We start from the raw sequence: 16,040 nt of genomic DNA, 5'->3' as shown, positions 1-16,040 counted from the left end.
GGAGAAGCTGGGACTCCAACCAGTGCCCATATGGGATGCAGACACTGTAGGTGACGGCTTAACATTTTATGTCACAGCACAGGCCCTGAACACTCCAACTTTTATTACGATCACCTTAAGGTTAAGATTTTAATGGCTACAACAATAGTAGTAAAGAGAAGCTGGATGTGTGTGGTGCATTAATTGTGACAAATATACTAATATGAAATATTAACCCTGGAAGTGGAATGAGGAATGCTTTATATCATCACCTCATTATTTTTGCTTAGTTAATGTAAAACTGTCCTGACATAGGGGCCCGTGCTGTGGCAAAGTAGGTAAAGCCACTGCCTGCAGTGCTGGCATCCCATATTGGTGCTCCACTTCCAGTCCAGTTCTCTGCTTATGGCTTGAGAAAGCAGTAGAAAATGGCCCACATCCTTGGGCTCCTGCACCTGCATGGGAGACCTGGAAAAAGCTCCTGGCTCCTGGCTTTGGATCAGCCCAGCTCTGGATGTTGCAGCATTTGGGGGCTGAACCAGCAGATGAAAGACCTCTTTCTCTGCTTCTGCCTCTCAAATAAAAATAAATAAATCTTTAAGAAAAAATTATTCTGAAATAAAATATTTAAAATATTTAAAATATTTAAAAAGATGGTCTTTCTTCTCAAATTGATCTTTAATCCTAATATGTTTCCAATCACGAGGTTGGTATAGAAATTAATAAACTCATTCCAACATAAATGTTAAAGAGAAAGTAAAGATAGTTAAGGTATTCTTAATATTCACTTTGGATAGTAAGATGCAAAAGTGTTAGTAATGAAAACAGCAAATTATTAATGAGAAAGATCATAAAGTCTAATGGAATTAATTGGTAACTCAGATCCAGGCACATATGGAAACTCATACATGACAGACTAATCATGACATATTAGTGGGGACTATTTGTTTTTGTTTTTTTTTTTTTTTAAGATTTTTTATTTAGTTATTTGACAGGTAGAGTTACAGACAGTGAGAAAGAGACAGAAAGAAAGGTCTTCCTTCCATTGGTTCGCTCCCCAAATGGCTGCAATGGCTGGAGCTGCGCCGATCCGAAGCCAGGAGCCAGGTGCCTCTTCCTGGTCTACCCACAGGTGGAGGATTATTTGATAAGAAGTAATCAGATAGTAACTCATATAATTTATATATGCAAAACTGAAATTGGATTCCTGCATCTTACTGTTCTCAGCCTCTCTCTCTCTCCCCCTCTATCTAAGTAGACGCTGAAATGTGAAAAGCAGGTCTCTAAATTTTTGAGGAAAAGAAAAAAAGAAATATTTTTATACCTCATATTTCAAAAAAAAATTCTTAGGCATGTCAGAAAGTGTAAAAACATTTATATTCTATTAAAAGTTATTTAGCTTAAAAATACTAATGTTTATTCATTGTAAGACAGCACATTGAAAATGAAAAGAGAAGTCAAAACCCTGTTGAAAATTTTTCATGCAGATGACCTTAAGAGGATTATCCAGAACATAAAAAAAAAAACACAAAACTTCCATAAATATAGGCAAAAGACAAAAATAGTTATTTCAGAAATAAGGAACATGGATTGTTAAATAATACATGAAAAAATCCTCATCAGTAATCACAGAAAGGCAAATTAAAACCACAATAGGCTACAATTTTACCCTCATTGGAATGCAAAAATTAAATACACTGACAGTGGGGCCTCATAAATAATGCTGGTAATACTCAAAGCTTTGAAAACACTATTTAACAAAGCCTGTACTCCAGCGATTGCATTTTTTTTTTAAAGATGTATTTTATTTATTTGGAAGACTGAGTTACAGAGAGAGGTAGAGATAGAGAGAGAGGTCTTCTATCTGCTGGCTCACTCCCCAAATGGACGCAACAGCCAGAGCTGAGTAGATCCAAAGCCAGGAGCCAGGAGCTTCTTCCAGGTCTCCAACATGGGTGCAGGGCTCAAGGACTTGGGCCATCCTCTGTTGCTTTCCCAGGTTCATTAGCAGGGAGCTGTATTGGAAGTGGAGCAGCCAGAACTTGAATTGGTGCCCATCCGGGATGCCAGCACTGCAGGCCGGAGCTTTAACCCACTGTGCCACAGCACCAGTGCCATGAATATACTTTTGAATTATAAAAAACATGAAATGGAATTTCACACCCACCATATTGGCAAAGTGTAAAATAAAATACAAGACAACGTGTTGATTAATAAAGGAATAAAACTCGAATGAAGAGCTGACAGGAGTGTCATCAAAATCCTTTGAAGAACACTTCGGCATTTGTTACTGAAAATATATAGATACTTACCCTGTGGGTCCAATAATTCTCTCCCTAGATAAATTTTACATATGTTTATCAGGAAACATGAATAAAAATTTGCAAGGCAGCATTGCTTATAACAATGAAAAAACTGGAAGCAACTTCCAAATATTTATCTCAGGAGAACTGGATACAGAAAAAGATCTGTAGGAATATCAAAAATGCAAACTTAATGAAAAAGCAAGTCATGAAGTTGTCAGAGTACCAATTCTATAAGGGTAAAACCATGGAAAATTAATGGATAAACCCTGAAGTGTACACATGTGTGTGGTAATAGTAAACAGCTCAAGTCAGGGTGATGATTACCCTGCAGATCAGGGTGAGGACAAATAAGAGGAAGAGCACTGTAAGAGCTGTTCCACATCAATGACTGCGTTGTCCCTTTCATTATTCCTTGTACTTTATATATGTTATATATTCTGTATCCGTCCAAATCATCTCATAATATTAAAAATGAAGTATAAAGCAAAAATAACATATCCCTGAAATTAAAAATGGAATAAAGAATGCATATATTCTTGCAGTAATTTTATATCAGTACTGAATAATATTTTGAAATTTGCCAGAATTGGGCAAATGACTGATTCTTCAGTTTAGCCCTGAAAGAACTGTTGGGTTTGCCTTTTGAGGTCATGAAGCAGAGTGTAATATATGCATCTTGAAATATTCAATGTGTTGTTGAACTGCTCACCCCATTAAAGCACCCTGGGACTGAGACAAAAAAAGTAATGGCAGATTAAACAGCGTGAACACTCACTGATAGATTTATGTTTGTCAATATAGCAGAAGAACAAAAAAAATCTAAAGTAGTATTCAACAGTTTCTTGTTTTTCTCTGTTAATGTTGACTAAATATTGCTGATTTTAATTTTTAATTTAGTTTATCTGCCCTATTCCAAATAGTGCAGAAAATGTAGGAGCAGTACAGAAAGGGGGAGTTTCTTCTAGTGGAGAGCAGATAAAGAAGAGTAGAAGACAAACCAGACTTGGGAATAAAAATTGGAATTCTTCCCACTGACTTCCGTATAATTTCTGAGGTACTGTTGACTGATCAAATTAGATATTTAAAAGACAAACAAAGTGCTGCAGCTCACTTGGCTAATCCTCTAGAACCCCAGGTTCTAGTCCGAGTTGGGGAGCCAGATTCTGTCCAGGTTGCTCCTCTTCCTGTCCAGCTCTCTGTTGTGGCCCGGAAGTGCAGTGGAGGATGGCCCAAGTGTTTGGGCCCTGCACCCGCATGGGAGCCCAGGAGGAAACGCCTGGCTCCTGGCTTTGGATAGGCGCAGCCATAGCGGGCACTTGGGGGTGAACCAACGGAAAAGGAAGACTTTTCTCTCTGTCTCTCTCTCGCTCTCTCTCTCTGTCTAACTCTGTCAAAAATAAATAAATAAATAAACAAACAAACAAACAAAGCAAATCAAATGGGAGTAGTTTCAAAATGGAAGGAAATAACTGGAAAACTGTATTAGTGCATCTTCTTTCACAGATATCAGCTTCCAAAGTGTGTCAACTGTCATAATCTTATTCTCTCGTAATGTTTTCCTACACTGTTGGTCCAATTTTTATTCCTTTTCTAGTTTTGGAGTTCTTGACTATCAGCCTCCTAAAAAAAAAGTATTCATGAGAAAAATAATATGGTGAAAAACCTCAATAACATCAAAATAGTTTGGATAGCAAAAATCTGAAAAGGAGATTTGCTTCTGTCCAAAAAAGAAGATCCCGTTTTGATTTCTTTTGATTTCAGCCACGAAACAAAACAAAACACTATTTTATGAGAATTAAATTATTTTTATTAAGTTCCCATACTTGAATCTGGCTTAGATACTACACAAAACTTTTTTTAAGCAGATTTTTATCTGGCTTTTAAGGTGTCTTTTGTTTTAATATTTATGTATTTATTTGAACTGCAGAGAAAGAGGGAGGGAGAGGCACATTATTAGAAGCTGGATAAGAAGAATGGGAAGTGGAACATTTGGGATTGGAACCAGCAATCTGATAGGGGACTCCTGTGTCACAAGCAGACACCACACTGCTGTCCCCTCTAAGATGTCTTAAGCAAAAATAGATAATGCACTGTGCATTATTGAATAAGTAAATAAACCACAGACAGCACAACTCAGACATTACTTTTATAATGTTTTGTCAATTTGTGTTTCTGTTTTACTTTGATACACTGATTTTGCTCGTATTGAGTATCATTGTGCTCATACTATCGTTTATTTGACATGATAATTGTATTATAAAGTGTTGTCTGGATTATTTTAAATAACAATAATTATATATTAATCATATAGTTTTATGTGGAATCTTATTATTGGCAATACTGAACTGTCTCAGGCAGAGTGACACTAAAGTTTTAAATGGATTATGTTGATGCTGGTGAAAGGATCAGAACTAATAAAAAATTAATTGGCATTAATTACTCTTTTCTGAAGTCTCTGGGTACTTTATTGGTTTTTAATTTAAGACATTATTTCATTCTATTTAGATTTAATGTAATTTCTGTACAAAACACAACACCTATACGAAACTGAATTCCTTATAATGGGATATTGTCCCATTCATCTTCAGTAACCCACAGTACCTATTAATAATTGTTCATGTATTAAACAGTCATTTCTTCATACAGCATTTTCCCTTTCTTTAAGTGTGCCTTTTAAATTTCTTTCAGAAATTTGGTACAACTATATAAAAGTGAAGACGACATGGAAATTTCCAAGAAAGTGAAAACTCACTGGATTTCTTTGGGCCTAGAAGATGTACAGTTAGTAAATTACTCGGTGCTGCTTAATCTGCCAGGCCCTTCTCCCAGCACTGTGACTCTGAGCAGCAGTGGCCAATGCTTTCATCCTAACGGCCAGCCTTGCAACAAGGAAGCCAGAAAAGCTGGCAGCCAAGATCTGCTCTACTCATATGCAGCTTACTCTGCCAAAGGAACTCTCGAGGTAATATGGCCATTTGTCTCTGTCATTTACAGTGAAATAGAATTAGAAAACAACAGCTTTCATCTAAATTGAACTAACTGGCAAGATGCAACGTACAGAAGTAACCATTAAATGTTCTCAGTGTGGAGGTGCCAAGAAAGGGAAGGTTTGGATTGCCTGACCCATTCCTTGTAATATTTTGAAAGTGAAAACATGTTAGAAGAATTTAATTCACAGGTGTTGAATGTGTGACGGAGTCATTCACATTTCGCTCACCATACAGTGCAAGTCTATTTCATTCTGTGGTTATGAAAAAGCAAATTTTAAAACACTGAGTGGAGAGAAAGGATAAAAATAGTGGGGACTGTGTTTTGAGACTGCATATGCACACAAGAAATTAAGTGGACAACTGATGAGATTATTGATACATTTAAGATTTTAAATGCAGCACTTCTGCTTTATTATAGGAAATACATGAGACTGGGGAACAAATATCCTCCTATAGGTGTGGACTATTTCTTCAGTTTTCCTAACTTAACTGGCTTTTGGTAATGTGTTTTGCTTCCTTTTGTTTGTTGTTTTGCTTTTAGTTTTTGGTTTGTTTTCTTTTTGACAAAATGATTAAGTTGAAGATTCTAGAGTCACATGGACCAGTTTTAAATCTCAGCTCTCCAAATAGCCACTGTCATTTAACCATCTTCAGCTGAGATTTCTTTACCTCTATCCAGAGATGATAATAGTTTCGGCAGGCGCTGTGGCTCAACAGGCTAATCCTCCGCCTAGTGGCGCCGGCACACTGGGTTCTAGTCCCGGTCAGGGTGCCGGATTCTGTCCCGGTTGCCCCTCTTCCAGGCCAGCTCTCTGCTGTGGCCCGGGAGTGCAGTGGAGGATGGCCCAAGTGCTTGGGCCCTGCACCCCATGGGAGGCCAGGATAAGCACCTGGCTCCTGGCTTTGGATCAACGTGGTGCGCCGGCCACAGCGCGCAGGCCGTGGGGGCCATTGGAGGGTGAACCAACGGCAAAAGGAAGACCTTTCTCTCTGTCTCTCTCTCTCAGTGTCCACTCTGCCTGTCAAAAATTAAAATAAATAAATAAATAAAACAGAGATAATAATAGTTCCAATATGATAAGTCTATTATTATATATGAATTATAGCTATAATATCTATATAATTTATATATACATGTACTTAAATACATACATATATAATTCTGTTCAGATAGAACAGAGCAAGAAGTAAAGATGATGTACAAATTAGATGTAACAACATATGATTGATCACTATTTCCCCTCAGATAGGCAAGTTTTCTGTCTCCATGTAGAAGTATAATTTCAATACTTTTTTTACAAAACTCTAGGTTGCCTTATTTCATGCAAATGAATAATACTGTATTTCTGACTGCTGTTAATGGTACACATTTTTTTGCAAGATATTTATTTATTTGTAAGACAGAGTTACAGAGAGGCAGAGGCAGAGGTAGAGAGAGAAAAAGAAGTCTTCCAACCAGTAGTTCATTCCCAAAATATCCCTAATGGCTGGAACTGGGTTGATCTGAAGCCAGCAACCAGAAGCTTCTTCCAGGTTTCCCATGTGGGTACAGGAGTCCAGGGACTTGGTCTATCGTCTACTGGTTTACCCGGCCATTGCAGAGCTCTGGATTAGAAGTGGAGCACCAAGGACTCAAACAGGCACCACATATGGGATGCTGGCACTACAGGCAACGGCTTTACCTGCTATGCTACAGCACCTGCCCAATGGCACACATTTTTAAGAATCTTATTGTGAACCTTGATTAATATATAGAATATTTAAATCAGTTCAAGTTAATTTGCAGAAACACTAGATGTAAAATAACGGTGAGTACTTGTTCATAATATATGTTTTTTCTTTATTTAATGAGATAAGGGTGGGGAGATGCAACATAACTGGCTGTTCTGTATGGTGTCATACCAACTTTATCAGGACTCTACATATAACTAACACCACCTTGAGAGAAGACATACCATTAATTAAAATTTAGTATATTAAATGCAGTGGCTCTAGTATAGAATTCACATAATATGACTTGAATTATGTATACTATTTCTGTTAGGCAATATAACAATAGGCCTGTATCTGAGTATTAATAAAAATGGAAGAAGGCATCACTCTTCCCGTGATTCATAAAGTTTGGCTATAAATCAAGCGTCTACAAGTTACCCCACCCAGGGCCCCTCAGATTCCCACATCTGCTAAAGCCTTGCACACTTCCAGTCTCCTCTTTGTCTCAATTAGCTCAAGTCAGCCAGATTATTCCTCTCCTAAATAAAAACATATCCAAAAGAGAACAGCTGCCAAACCCTGGAATTTGAGCAGGGCCTTGGAATCAACCCCATCTGCTTGCTTTTCAGTTTCCTTTGGTCAATGTTGATCTTTCCCAACTGAAGTGATATAGAAAATCTATGAAATGACAAATTGTGTGCCTAATTCCTAAGTATGGCCCTTTATAATAATCTAGCATTCCCATTTGTTTGACTGTAGAATGAGATGAATCAGTTCCACAGATGTGAGTCTACCATGCAAGAGTTCCCTCAATTCCCTTGTACTTCATGTTGAGACTATCCAGTTTCCACAGAGCCACAAGATGATTAGATCACAGGGACCCTATAAGAATGAATTGATTAAAATTGGAATATATTTAGGCCTGGCATATGTTAAACCAAGTATCTTTTTCAAATTTAGCAGTTAATGTCTATAGAGGCTCTTTACTATGCAGGAATTTTACTTGAGCATCATTTTGATTCCCGCAATACTTTAATACCATCTAAGATCAGAAACTAGAAATCTGAACTCTGAAAGTACTAATAGTGTTCTCTGAACTCACCCCTACCTTCCCCCAGCCCCATGCACTTCAGCCCAAAGAACTTAGAACTAGAAAATGCAGGGAAGAGTTATTTTTATTTGTATACTATCAGCATTCCTGTTATGTCTTCAACATGTCCAATAGCTCACCTTTTAGATCTTCTTGCATGAAACAATTCTATTACCCAAACACAAACATGTGGTTATTTCCTTCTGCCTTTTCTTTTTTAAGACACAAAAGGCATTTCATTAATGAAGAAGGCTATATATTTGAAATATTATGTATTTACTTGCACATTTGTGTGTGTGTCTGTGTTTGTCTATATCTATTAACCATGGCCTCTGTATTTTGCTTTTTGGATGTATTTTGCCAACAATTGCTATGAAAGCCAAGACATTTGTGACTAGGCAAGATTCAAAAGAACTTTTATGCCTTATCTCTCAAATCTAATCAATTCACTTCTGGTTCTAAGACCTTGACATTGTATTGAAGCAGTTAACTTAAAAATTAAAAACTTAGGGCCGGCGCTGCGGCTCAATAGGCTAATCCTCCGCCTTGCAGCGCCGGCACACCAGGTTCTAGTCCCAGTCATGGTGCCGGATTCTGTCCCAGCTGCCCCTCTTCCAGGCCAGCTCTCTGCTGTGGCCCGGGAGTGCAGTGGAGGATGGCCCAAATCCTTGGGCCCTGCACCCCATGGGAGACCAGGAGAAGCACCTGGTTCCTGCCTTTGGATCAGCGCGGTGCACAGGCCTCAGCATGACGGCTGCGGCGGCCATTGGAGGGTGAACCAACGGCAAAAGGAAGACCTTTCTCTCTGTCTCTCTCTCTCACTGTCCACTCTGCCTGTTAAAAAAATAAAATAAAATAAAAAATTAAAAACTTAGACTATCAACCAGTAGTTTCAACCAGTAGTTTCATTTGTTCACACCAAAGAAGGCTCTTTTTTTATATATAAAATTAGTTTTTATCAGTTTAATGAAACTCAGTGAGGTTGCTTTACATTCACATGTGAATATTGCTAGGAGTTTTCTGTATGTTTATCTTTTTTTAATGTTTAAAATTTCCCATAATTTCATATTTAAAAAGCCAATGTCTGTTGCAGGTTGATTGAATTATGCAAATTCTATAAAGCTGTAAGACCTTGTTTGAAACCTCACATCATTTGTAAATGATTTAAAACTTCCATTTTAAAAGATTTATTCATGGTGCCTGTATTGTGGTGTAGTAGACTAAGCCTCCAACTGCGGAGCCAGCATCCCTTATGGGCTGCTGATCAGCCTGGCTCTGTCCCTTGTGGACTTTTGGGGGAGGTGAACCAGCAGATGGAAGCCCTTTCTCTCTGTCTCTTTCTCTGTCTATAGCTGTACCTCTCAAATTAAAAAATATATATATTTATTTATTTGAAAGGAAGAGTGATAGAGAGAGAGGGAAAGATAGATTTTCCATCCGCTGGTTCACTCCTCAGATGACTGCAACAGCCAGGTCTGTGGGAGGGTAAAGCCAGGAATCCCAGCCTAGTCTTCCACATTGCTGGCATAGGCCCAAGTACTTGAGCCTTCTTCAGCTGCCTTCCCAGGAGCATTAGCAGGCAGCTAGATTCAAAATAGAACAGCTGAGACTCAAACTGGCACTCTGAGTTGTCAGCATGGCAGGCATGCTCTGTGCTACAATGCCAGCCCCAAAAGAACTTTTTAAAAAACACCTATTCAAAAGGAGAAAATAAAATTGAATGTAGATATAGAAATATGTTCCATTTTTGAAAAATGAGACATAAACAAAAGAGATTCTTAAAGAGACTGAAGTTCAATTATGTCTAAAACATGCACCTTATATTTGAAGAATGTGCTTTAAGAGTTAATCATGCAAATGAGATGAAGGTGCTGAAAGTGACTTGTTAAAATTGTATTAATACTGCAAATGAATTACACAGAGTATAAAATAACTTAAATATCTATATCAAGAGAGTATAAGTTATTGATACTAATTTTTAAAACCCAAAGTCAGTGTTTCAGTTTTCAAAAGCAAAGCCATTCTAAGTGAGTATTGTATATGCACAAGGAATATTTGCATGTATTTTACACACATATTGAGGATAGATATATTATTGAAATTCCCATAGTCCAATTAATAAGGTAGTGTGATTTTTCTGTCTCTTCGGAACATTCCCTCATTTGAATCAAGCTTGAGTGATTTCTGATGATGATTCAGGCATATTTCCTTTTTGATTCTGAGTACCTTGTGTTTGCATGAATTTCTATCAGGCAGTGCCATTAGCAAGTTCTCAAATTATTCTAGTCTGACTGCTAGCAAAACTCCCCACAACTTTTGCTTTTGACAAGGTTATTTGCAGAAGAGGAGTGCCCCTTTTCTTTGAAAAGCTGTCATGTCCATTCATCATATGGCCGTTTTGTATAAGCTTCCAATTTGTGCTCTCTGGTAACAGTCTGAGCAGCATTTGTGATATCTGAGATCTACTTTGAAAACCTACTTAGTGCCAGCATGATGGATGGTGTATTTTGCAACTTCTTTGTAATTCATCGTGCACTGGAAAGGTGACATTGTTTACCCCATCATAATGACAGGTGGGTCAGTAAAAGGGTCCTAAGGAAGTTGTCCTGTCAGATGCAAAATACATATTAAAATGGATACATAAATAATTTAGCATGAATGAGGTTAGCTTCAGGGAACAAACAGTGTTTTATAGTTTTATGGGGAGGTAAATAGCAACTATAATATTATCATAAGGTTAAAGACATTGGAAGTAAGTGTTGACACAGTCTAGTTAATTTTAGAAAAAGTACATATGTTCTAATGTAATTCCTGTGTGGTTATTTCCTTTGTTCTTTGTGACCTAGGCAGATGCAGACAAGTCACACATAATATTTAATATACATTGGTCAGATTTGTTCTCCTGTGTTCTCTTTGAGCAGTGGATTTGTCCTTATTCCTATATACTGTATGGATGCTTGATGATTTGCTATATAAAGCAATTTTATTTATTTATTTTTTGCTTGAAAGACAAGCTAGATAATGCAACTTTATGGAGAACATTATTTTTAACAACTAATACATCCTATATAAAATATATTTTGGTTAAAAGATTTATCCCTATTCTTCCATCCAAGTGCTAACCAGTCCCGACCCTGCTTAACTTCCAAGACCACAGGAGATTGGGGATGTTCAAGTGGTATAGCTGTAGACCATCCCTATTCTGTTCCGCAGAAATCAGAATTCAAGAGCCCAGAGCAGTATCTTTCCTATTAGCTGCCCAAATGTCAGTAGGTCACATAGGTCCTGTAGGACTCAAGGTCCTCATCTGTAAAAAGGGAACAATAACACTATATTTAAAGACTTGCTATAGGGAAGAAATGATGTATAGTGCCTGGTACTTAGAAAACTCAATACATCTGAGCAGTTGCTGTTATTTAACAGAAAGCAAACACATTTACATAGGAAGAAATAACAAAATAGCAGAATTATATATCAATATTTGGACATACAAACTTTTATCATATTCATCATATTACCTGAATATTATCTTGTATTTGGTTCACCTTGAAAAATATTAATTGCTAAAGAGAAAAATATCTTTAAAGGCTGAACAAATAATAAAATATAATATCCTGATCATATTGTTTTAATTAAAACTGAAAGTTCAAAGAAATTACAAGTGAAATGTTTTATTCTTGTAGTCAGAATGATAAATCATGCCAAGTTGGTCCTATGGAGTATTTGCTAGTCTTTATGTATAAAATTTCCAGACATAGTAGTTTAATACATGAAATCTGAGCATTGTATCATGTATTTTGTAAGTATTTTGTCTGAAAGTCTTAAAGAGAAATAAAATGATAAGCACTGCAAGGAACTCCTGGATAATTTACAGTCAGATGCTTATTTTTTTGTAACTAGGATGAAGTTTTCTGTCTCTTTTATTTTTAACATTTTCAAACAAAAGCAAACTTATCTGTTTGCAAAATGCAGAAGTCTAAGAATTTGGCTCTGAATGATTCCTCTTACAGATAAAAACATCAGAAAGCTCAGGGAGTAGAATGCAATTGTATTATTTAAGCTTTTGTTGCCTGGGTATAAAGATGAAGATACTGTTTCACCAACTCAGAAATGTGAGCGTGGAACAGTTTTTCAATGGTGAAAATGACTTTGCATTAGTTTGTCTCCTTTCTTTGTTTCTTGTGGAATCAATCTTTTGTCAACAGTGCGTAAGTGTGAGGTAAATCACTGTGAACATAACTGTATATAGTTCTTTTTAATGTGTTTTTAAAATCTGCGTCATCACGTGGTGCACTATGGCTTTCTGTTGCTGGTTTCATGAACTCTGTTCACTGACCAATGCTCATGCAACAATTCTATAATTGATGCTTTCTTATTTTGAGGACAATAATTATGGGATTGCTTTACACATATATTTAAGGTTTATATTTCCACTGTATTACAAATTTAGATATAAACACCTACACATAAAGTAGCGACCTGACATAGCATATTCTCCATTGTCCAATATTTCATACAGAATTTACGTCTTCTGCCTGGACAGAGAACAAAAGCTAATTATGAAATTGAAAATTTAAAGTAAAGATAGCTGAATTCAACCAAGTGATTAAAGTTCAATGGACCATTTCTTCTCACTTCTTTAGAACCAATATGATATTTTGGTGAGGAAATGTTTGAATACTGACTTCTAATTTGGTAATTGTTTCTAAAGATACTGATTTGCCCTACTATTATTTATAGAAAATTCTAGTGTTTTTATATTGCTTCCAATTTGACTTAATGCATACTGCTTACAAAGTTATTTGACAATGTGGGGCCAGCGCTGTGGCACAGCGGGTTAACGCCCTAGCTTGAAGCGCCTGTGTTCCATATGGGTGCCTGTTCGAGACCCGGCTGCTCCACTTCCCATCCATCTCTCTGCTATAGCCTGGGAAAGCAGTACAAGATCGCCAAAGTCCTTGGGCCCCTGCACCCATGTGGGAGACCAACAGGAAGCTCCTGGCTCCTGGCTTCGGACTGGTGCAGCTCTGGCCATTGCAGCCAATTGGGGAATGAACCAGTGGATGGAAGACCTCTCTCTCTCTCTCTCTCTTTCTCTGTCTCTGTCTCTCTCTCTCTCTCTGCCCCTCCTCTCTCTGTGTAACTCTGACTTTCAAATAAATAAATAAATAAATAAGTCTTTAAAAAAAGTTATTTGACAATGTAACTTCCTTAATATATTCAATTTATACTGTAATTCTATAAAATGCCAATATTCTATTTTGTAGTTTACAAATTAATTTTTCCTCATTTCAATGGGTGTTGTAAGATGGGTCTGCAAGTCTGTAGAAAAATGGGTTCTTTGGTTTCTGGATTATTTCAATACAGTAATCTAAGTGATTTTTAGAGGAAGGGAAATTTTATCATATTAATTCCATGTCCTCCAGGAAGACTTCTCTTCAATGAACTTGCATTGCCTTAATAAGTTGAGCGTCACTTATACAGTTAAGGCCCCAGTGACTATTAATTTGTTATTTCTTATATTTTAATTTAATACTTAAAGATTAACTTGATAATACAGAACTTAGCCAGCTGAGCCTCACTAATATAATAAGAAATATTCAGCATTTGGCAAATACCTACTGAGTGCCTCTTATATGCCATTCATAGGGGATGAGTGATAAGTACATATGCAGCTGGCAATATTACAGGGAAAACTGGCACTTAGGTAAGCAATTATAAAACTGCATGGCCTGGTACTGCTATGAATGCTAATAAGTAAGTCTGAATTCTAGTTTACTCATCTATAAAATGGTCAGAAATATCTACCAAATATAAGTGTTCTGAAGATAGACTGGAAAAAAATATTAGAATTTGTTTAGTAAATTGTTTAAAACAGAGTATATACATGGTTAAGTGCTAATTTTATTTTTCCTTTAATCATGTCATAACAATTCTGTTCAGCTTAATGCTTCTCAACATACACACACACACACACACAGTATAAAATCTCCTAATGGCTGGTGTTTCCTGTGAACCTTCTCTTGCCCTTATCTTGCTCTTGCTATGACCTTCATCTTGTTCTCATATGCCTTTAGAGAGCCTCTTTCTGCTTTAGTAATGCTGAGGCACAAGCTTTAATCCTATTCTCTGAGGAACACCTGTTTTCGGTTTTTAACCATCTGGTAAAACTTAGGTACTGTATTGTCCTATCAACATAGAAGACCACATGGAAATGCCCCAGTGGTGTGCCAGGGACAGCTCAAACTAGCTCATTGCTGCTACTGAGAACTGATTCTATGCATCTTTCATCATACTGGTCATCTCTCCCCAATTCTTCATTTGAAATCAACTATAATGAGAATCTTTAAATCACAGAAATTTGCAGATTTTAACCATCAGGTCATTTTTTTTTTCATTTTGCTAACATAGAACTCCCCAGCACTCAGCAAGAAATAAAAGACTAGGTTTTGCCAATTTCAGCATAGCCACAATATTAGGGTGGAGTAGACAGAGCTAAGCACAACTGTGGGCTAGAAAGAGAGTGTTTTTAGAGTCTACTTCAGGGCCCTATCTTTTCCATTGATGGCCACAGAACCCACTAAAATATCAATCACAGGGTTGAAATGGGACAGGATGTTTCCTTCAGATTCCCCAGTTTTGAGAAGGACAGACAGGAAGATCTTACCTTATCAACGTCACTAATGGAAGATCAAGAAGAAAGTACTTTTCTAAAAATTTCGTCAATTATCTGTGATACTTCTGGATCCTGCAGCATTTTGCAGTACATAGTAACTATTGATCTTCAGTATGCTCCTCAAATAAGCATCTCTCTACCTGGTCTTTTAATGCAGGGAACATATTCCAGGGTTGTCCTCACTCCTCACCCCAGGAGGGATGATTGGGTCTTTGAACTTCATTCCAGTGTGCTTCTCTCTGAAGTAAATCATTGAATGCTGTTGTTGTTTATTTTTTTAGTTATTTTGAAAGAGTCATATTTCTAGTTTACTGCATGAGAAATACTTTGAATATGTTAAACATAGAATGATGATAAAGTTGCATAAACTCATGATCAATTATTGCTGATGCTCATTGAACTATATAAATGTAGTACACTAGTTTATTCATTCTCATATTGAGAAAGAATACATCTACTTTCTCAATATATATTGCATTGCATTTGTTCCCATTGTTTTTTGATCAGATGGAGTTATATCTTCTCCTTAATGTTTAAACATTTTTTGAGGGGCTGGCACTGTGGCAAAGAAGGTTAAACCTCCACCTGCAGTGATGGCATCCCATATGGGTGCTGGTTTAAGTCCTAGCTGCTCCACGTCCAATCCAGTTCTCTGCTAGTGCACCTGGGAGAGCAGCAGAGGATGGCCAAAATACTTTGGCCACTGTACCCAAGTAGGAGACCCAGATGAAACTCCTGGCTCCTGGCTGCCTCCTGGCTCCAGCCATTGTGGCCACTTGGGGAGTGAACCAACAGATGGAAGATATCTCTCTCTGTCTCTGTCTCTCTCTGTCTCTGTCTCTGTCTCTCTCTTTATCACTCTCTATATCTCTCAGACTCTATCTCTGCCTTTCAAATAAGTAAATCTTCAAAAAAAATCTTTATAAAGTTAATTTTTTTATTATTTGAGATGTAGAGAGGAAGAGACAGACAGAAATGGAAAGAGAAAGTCCCCATCATGCTGTGCATTCCCCAAATGTTTGCAGTAGCTGAGGGTAAGCCTTGCCAAAGCCAGGAGCCAGGAACTCAATCTTCTTCTCTCACGTGTATGAGAGGGACCATCTCTCATCACCTGCTGCCTCTGAGATCTGCATTAGAAGGATACTGAAATTGGGAGCAAAACTAATCGTCAAACCTAGTGACTCTGATGTGGGAGATGGGCATCTTAACCAGTGTCTTAACCACTAGGCCAAATGGCTGCCCCTATAATCATTCTTAAGCCTCCTTTTTGTAAAAAAATAACAAGC

The 16,040-nt window shown here is 37.3% G+C and overlaps 1 protein-coding gene across 6 annotated transcripts in view; it reads left to right on the top strand.

Moving 5' to 3' along the window:
• NAALADL2 (N-acetylated alpha-linked acidic dipeptidase like 2) overlaps window positions 1-16,040 on the top strand; it is a 1,471,888-nt gene that overhangs the window by 791,712 nt on the left and 664,136 nt on the right. For all 6 annotated transcript variants that reach the window (XM_062211674.1, XM_062211686.1, XM_062211675.1 and 3 more), the window contains one exon: window positions 4,974-5,247. In XM_062211674.1, the coding sequence (XP_062067658.1) occupies window positions 4,974-5,247 (274 nt within the window). The remainder of the gene's footprint in view (window positions 1-4,973; window positions 5,248-16,040) is intronic.

Source organism: Lepus europaeus, chromosome 2 (genome assembly GCF_033115175.1).
Source record: "Lepus europaeus isolate LE1 chromosome 2, mLepTim1.pri, whole genome shotgun sequence".
NCBI lineage: Eukaryota > Metazoa > Chordata > Mammalia > Lagomorpha > Leporidae > Lepus > Lepus europaeus.
The sequence above is the reverse complement of the archived record's forward strand: the minus strand, read 5'-3'. Positions and strand labels throughout refer to the sequence as shown.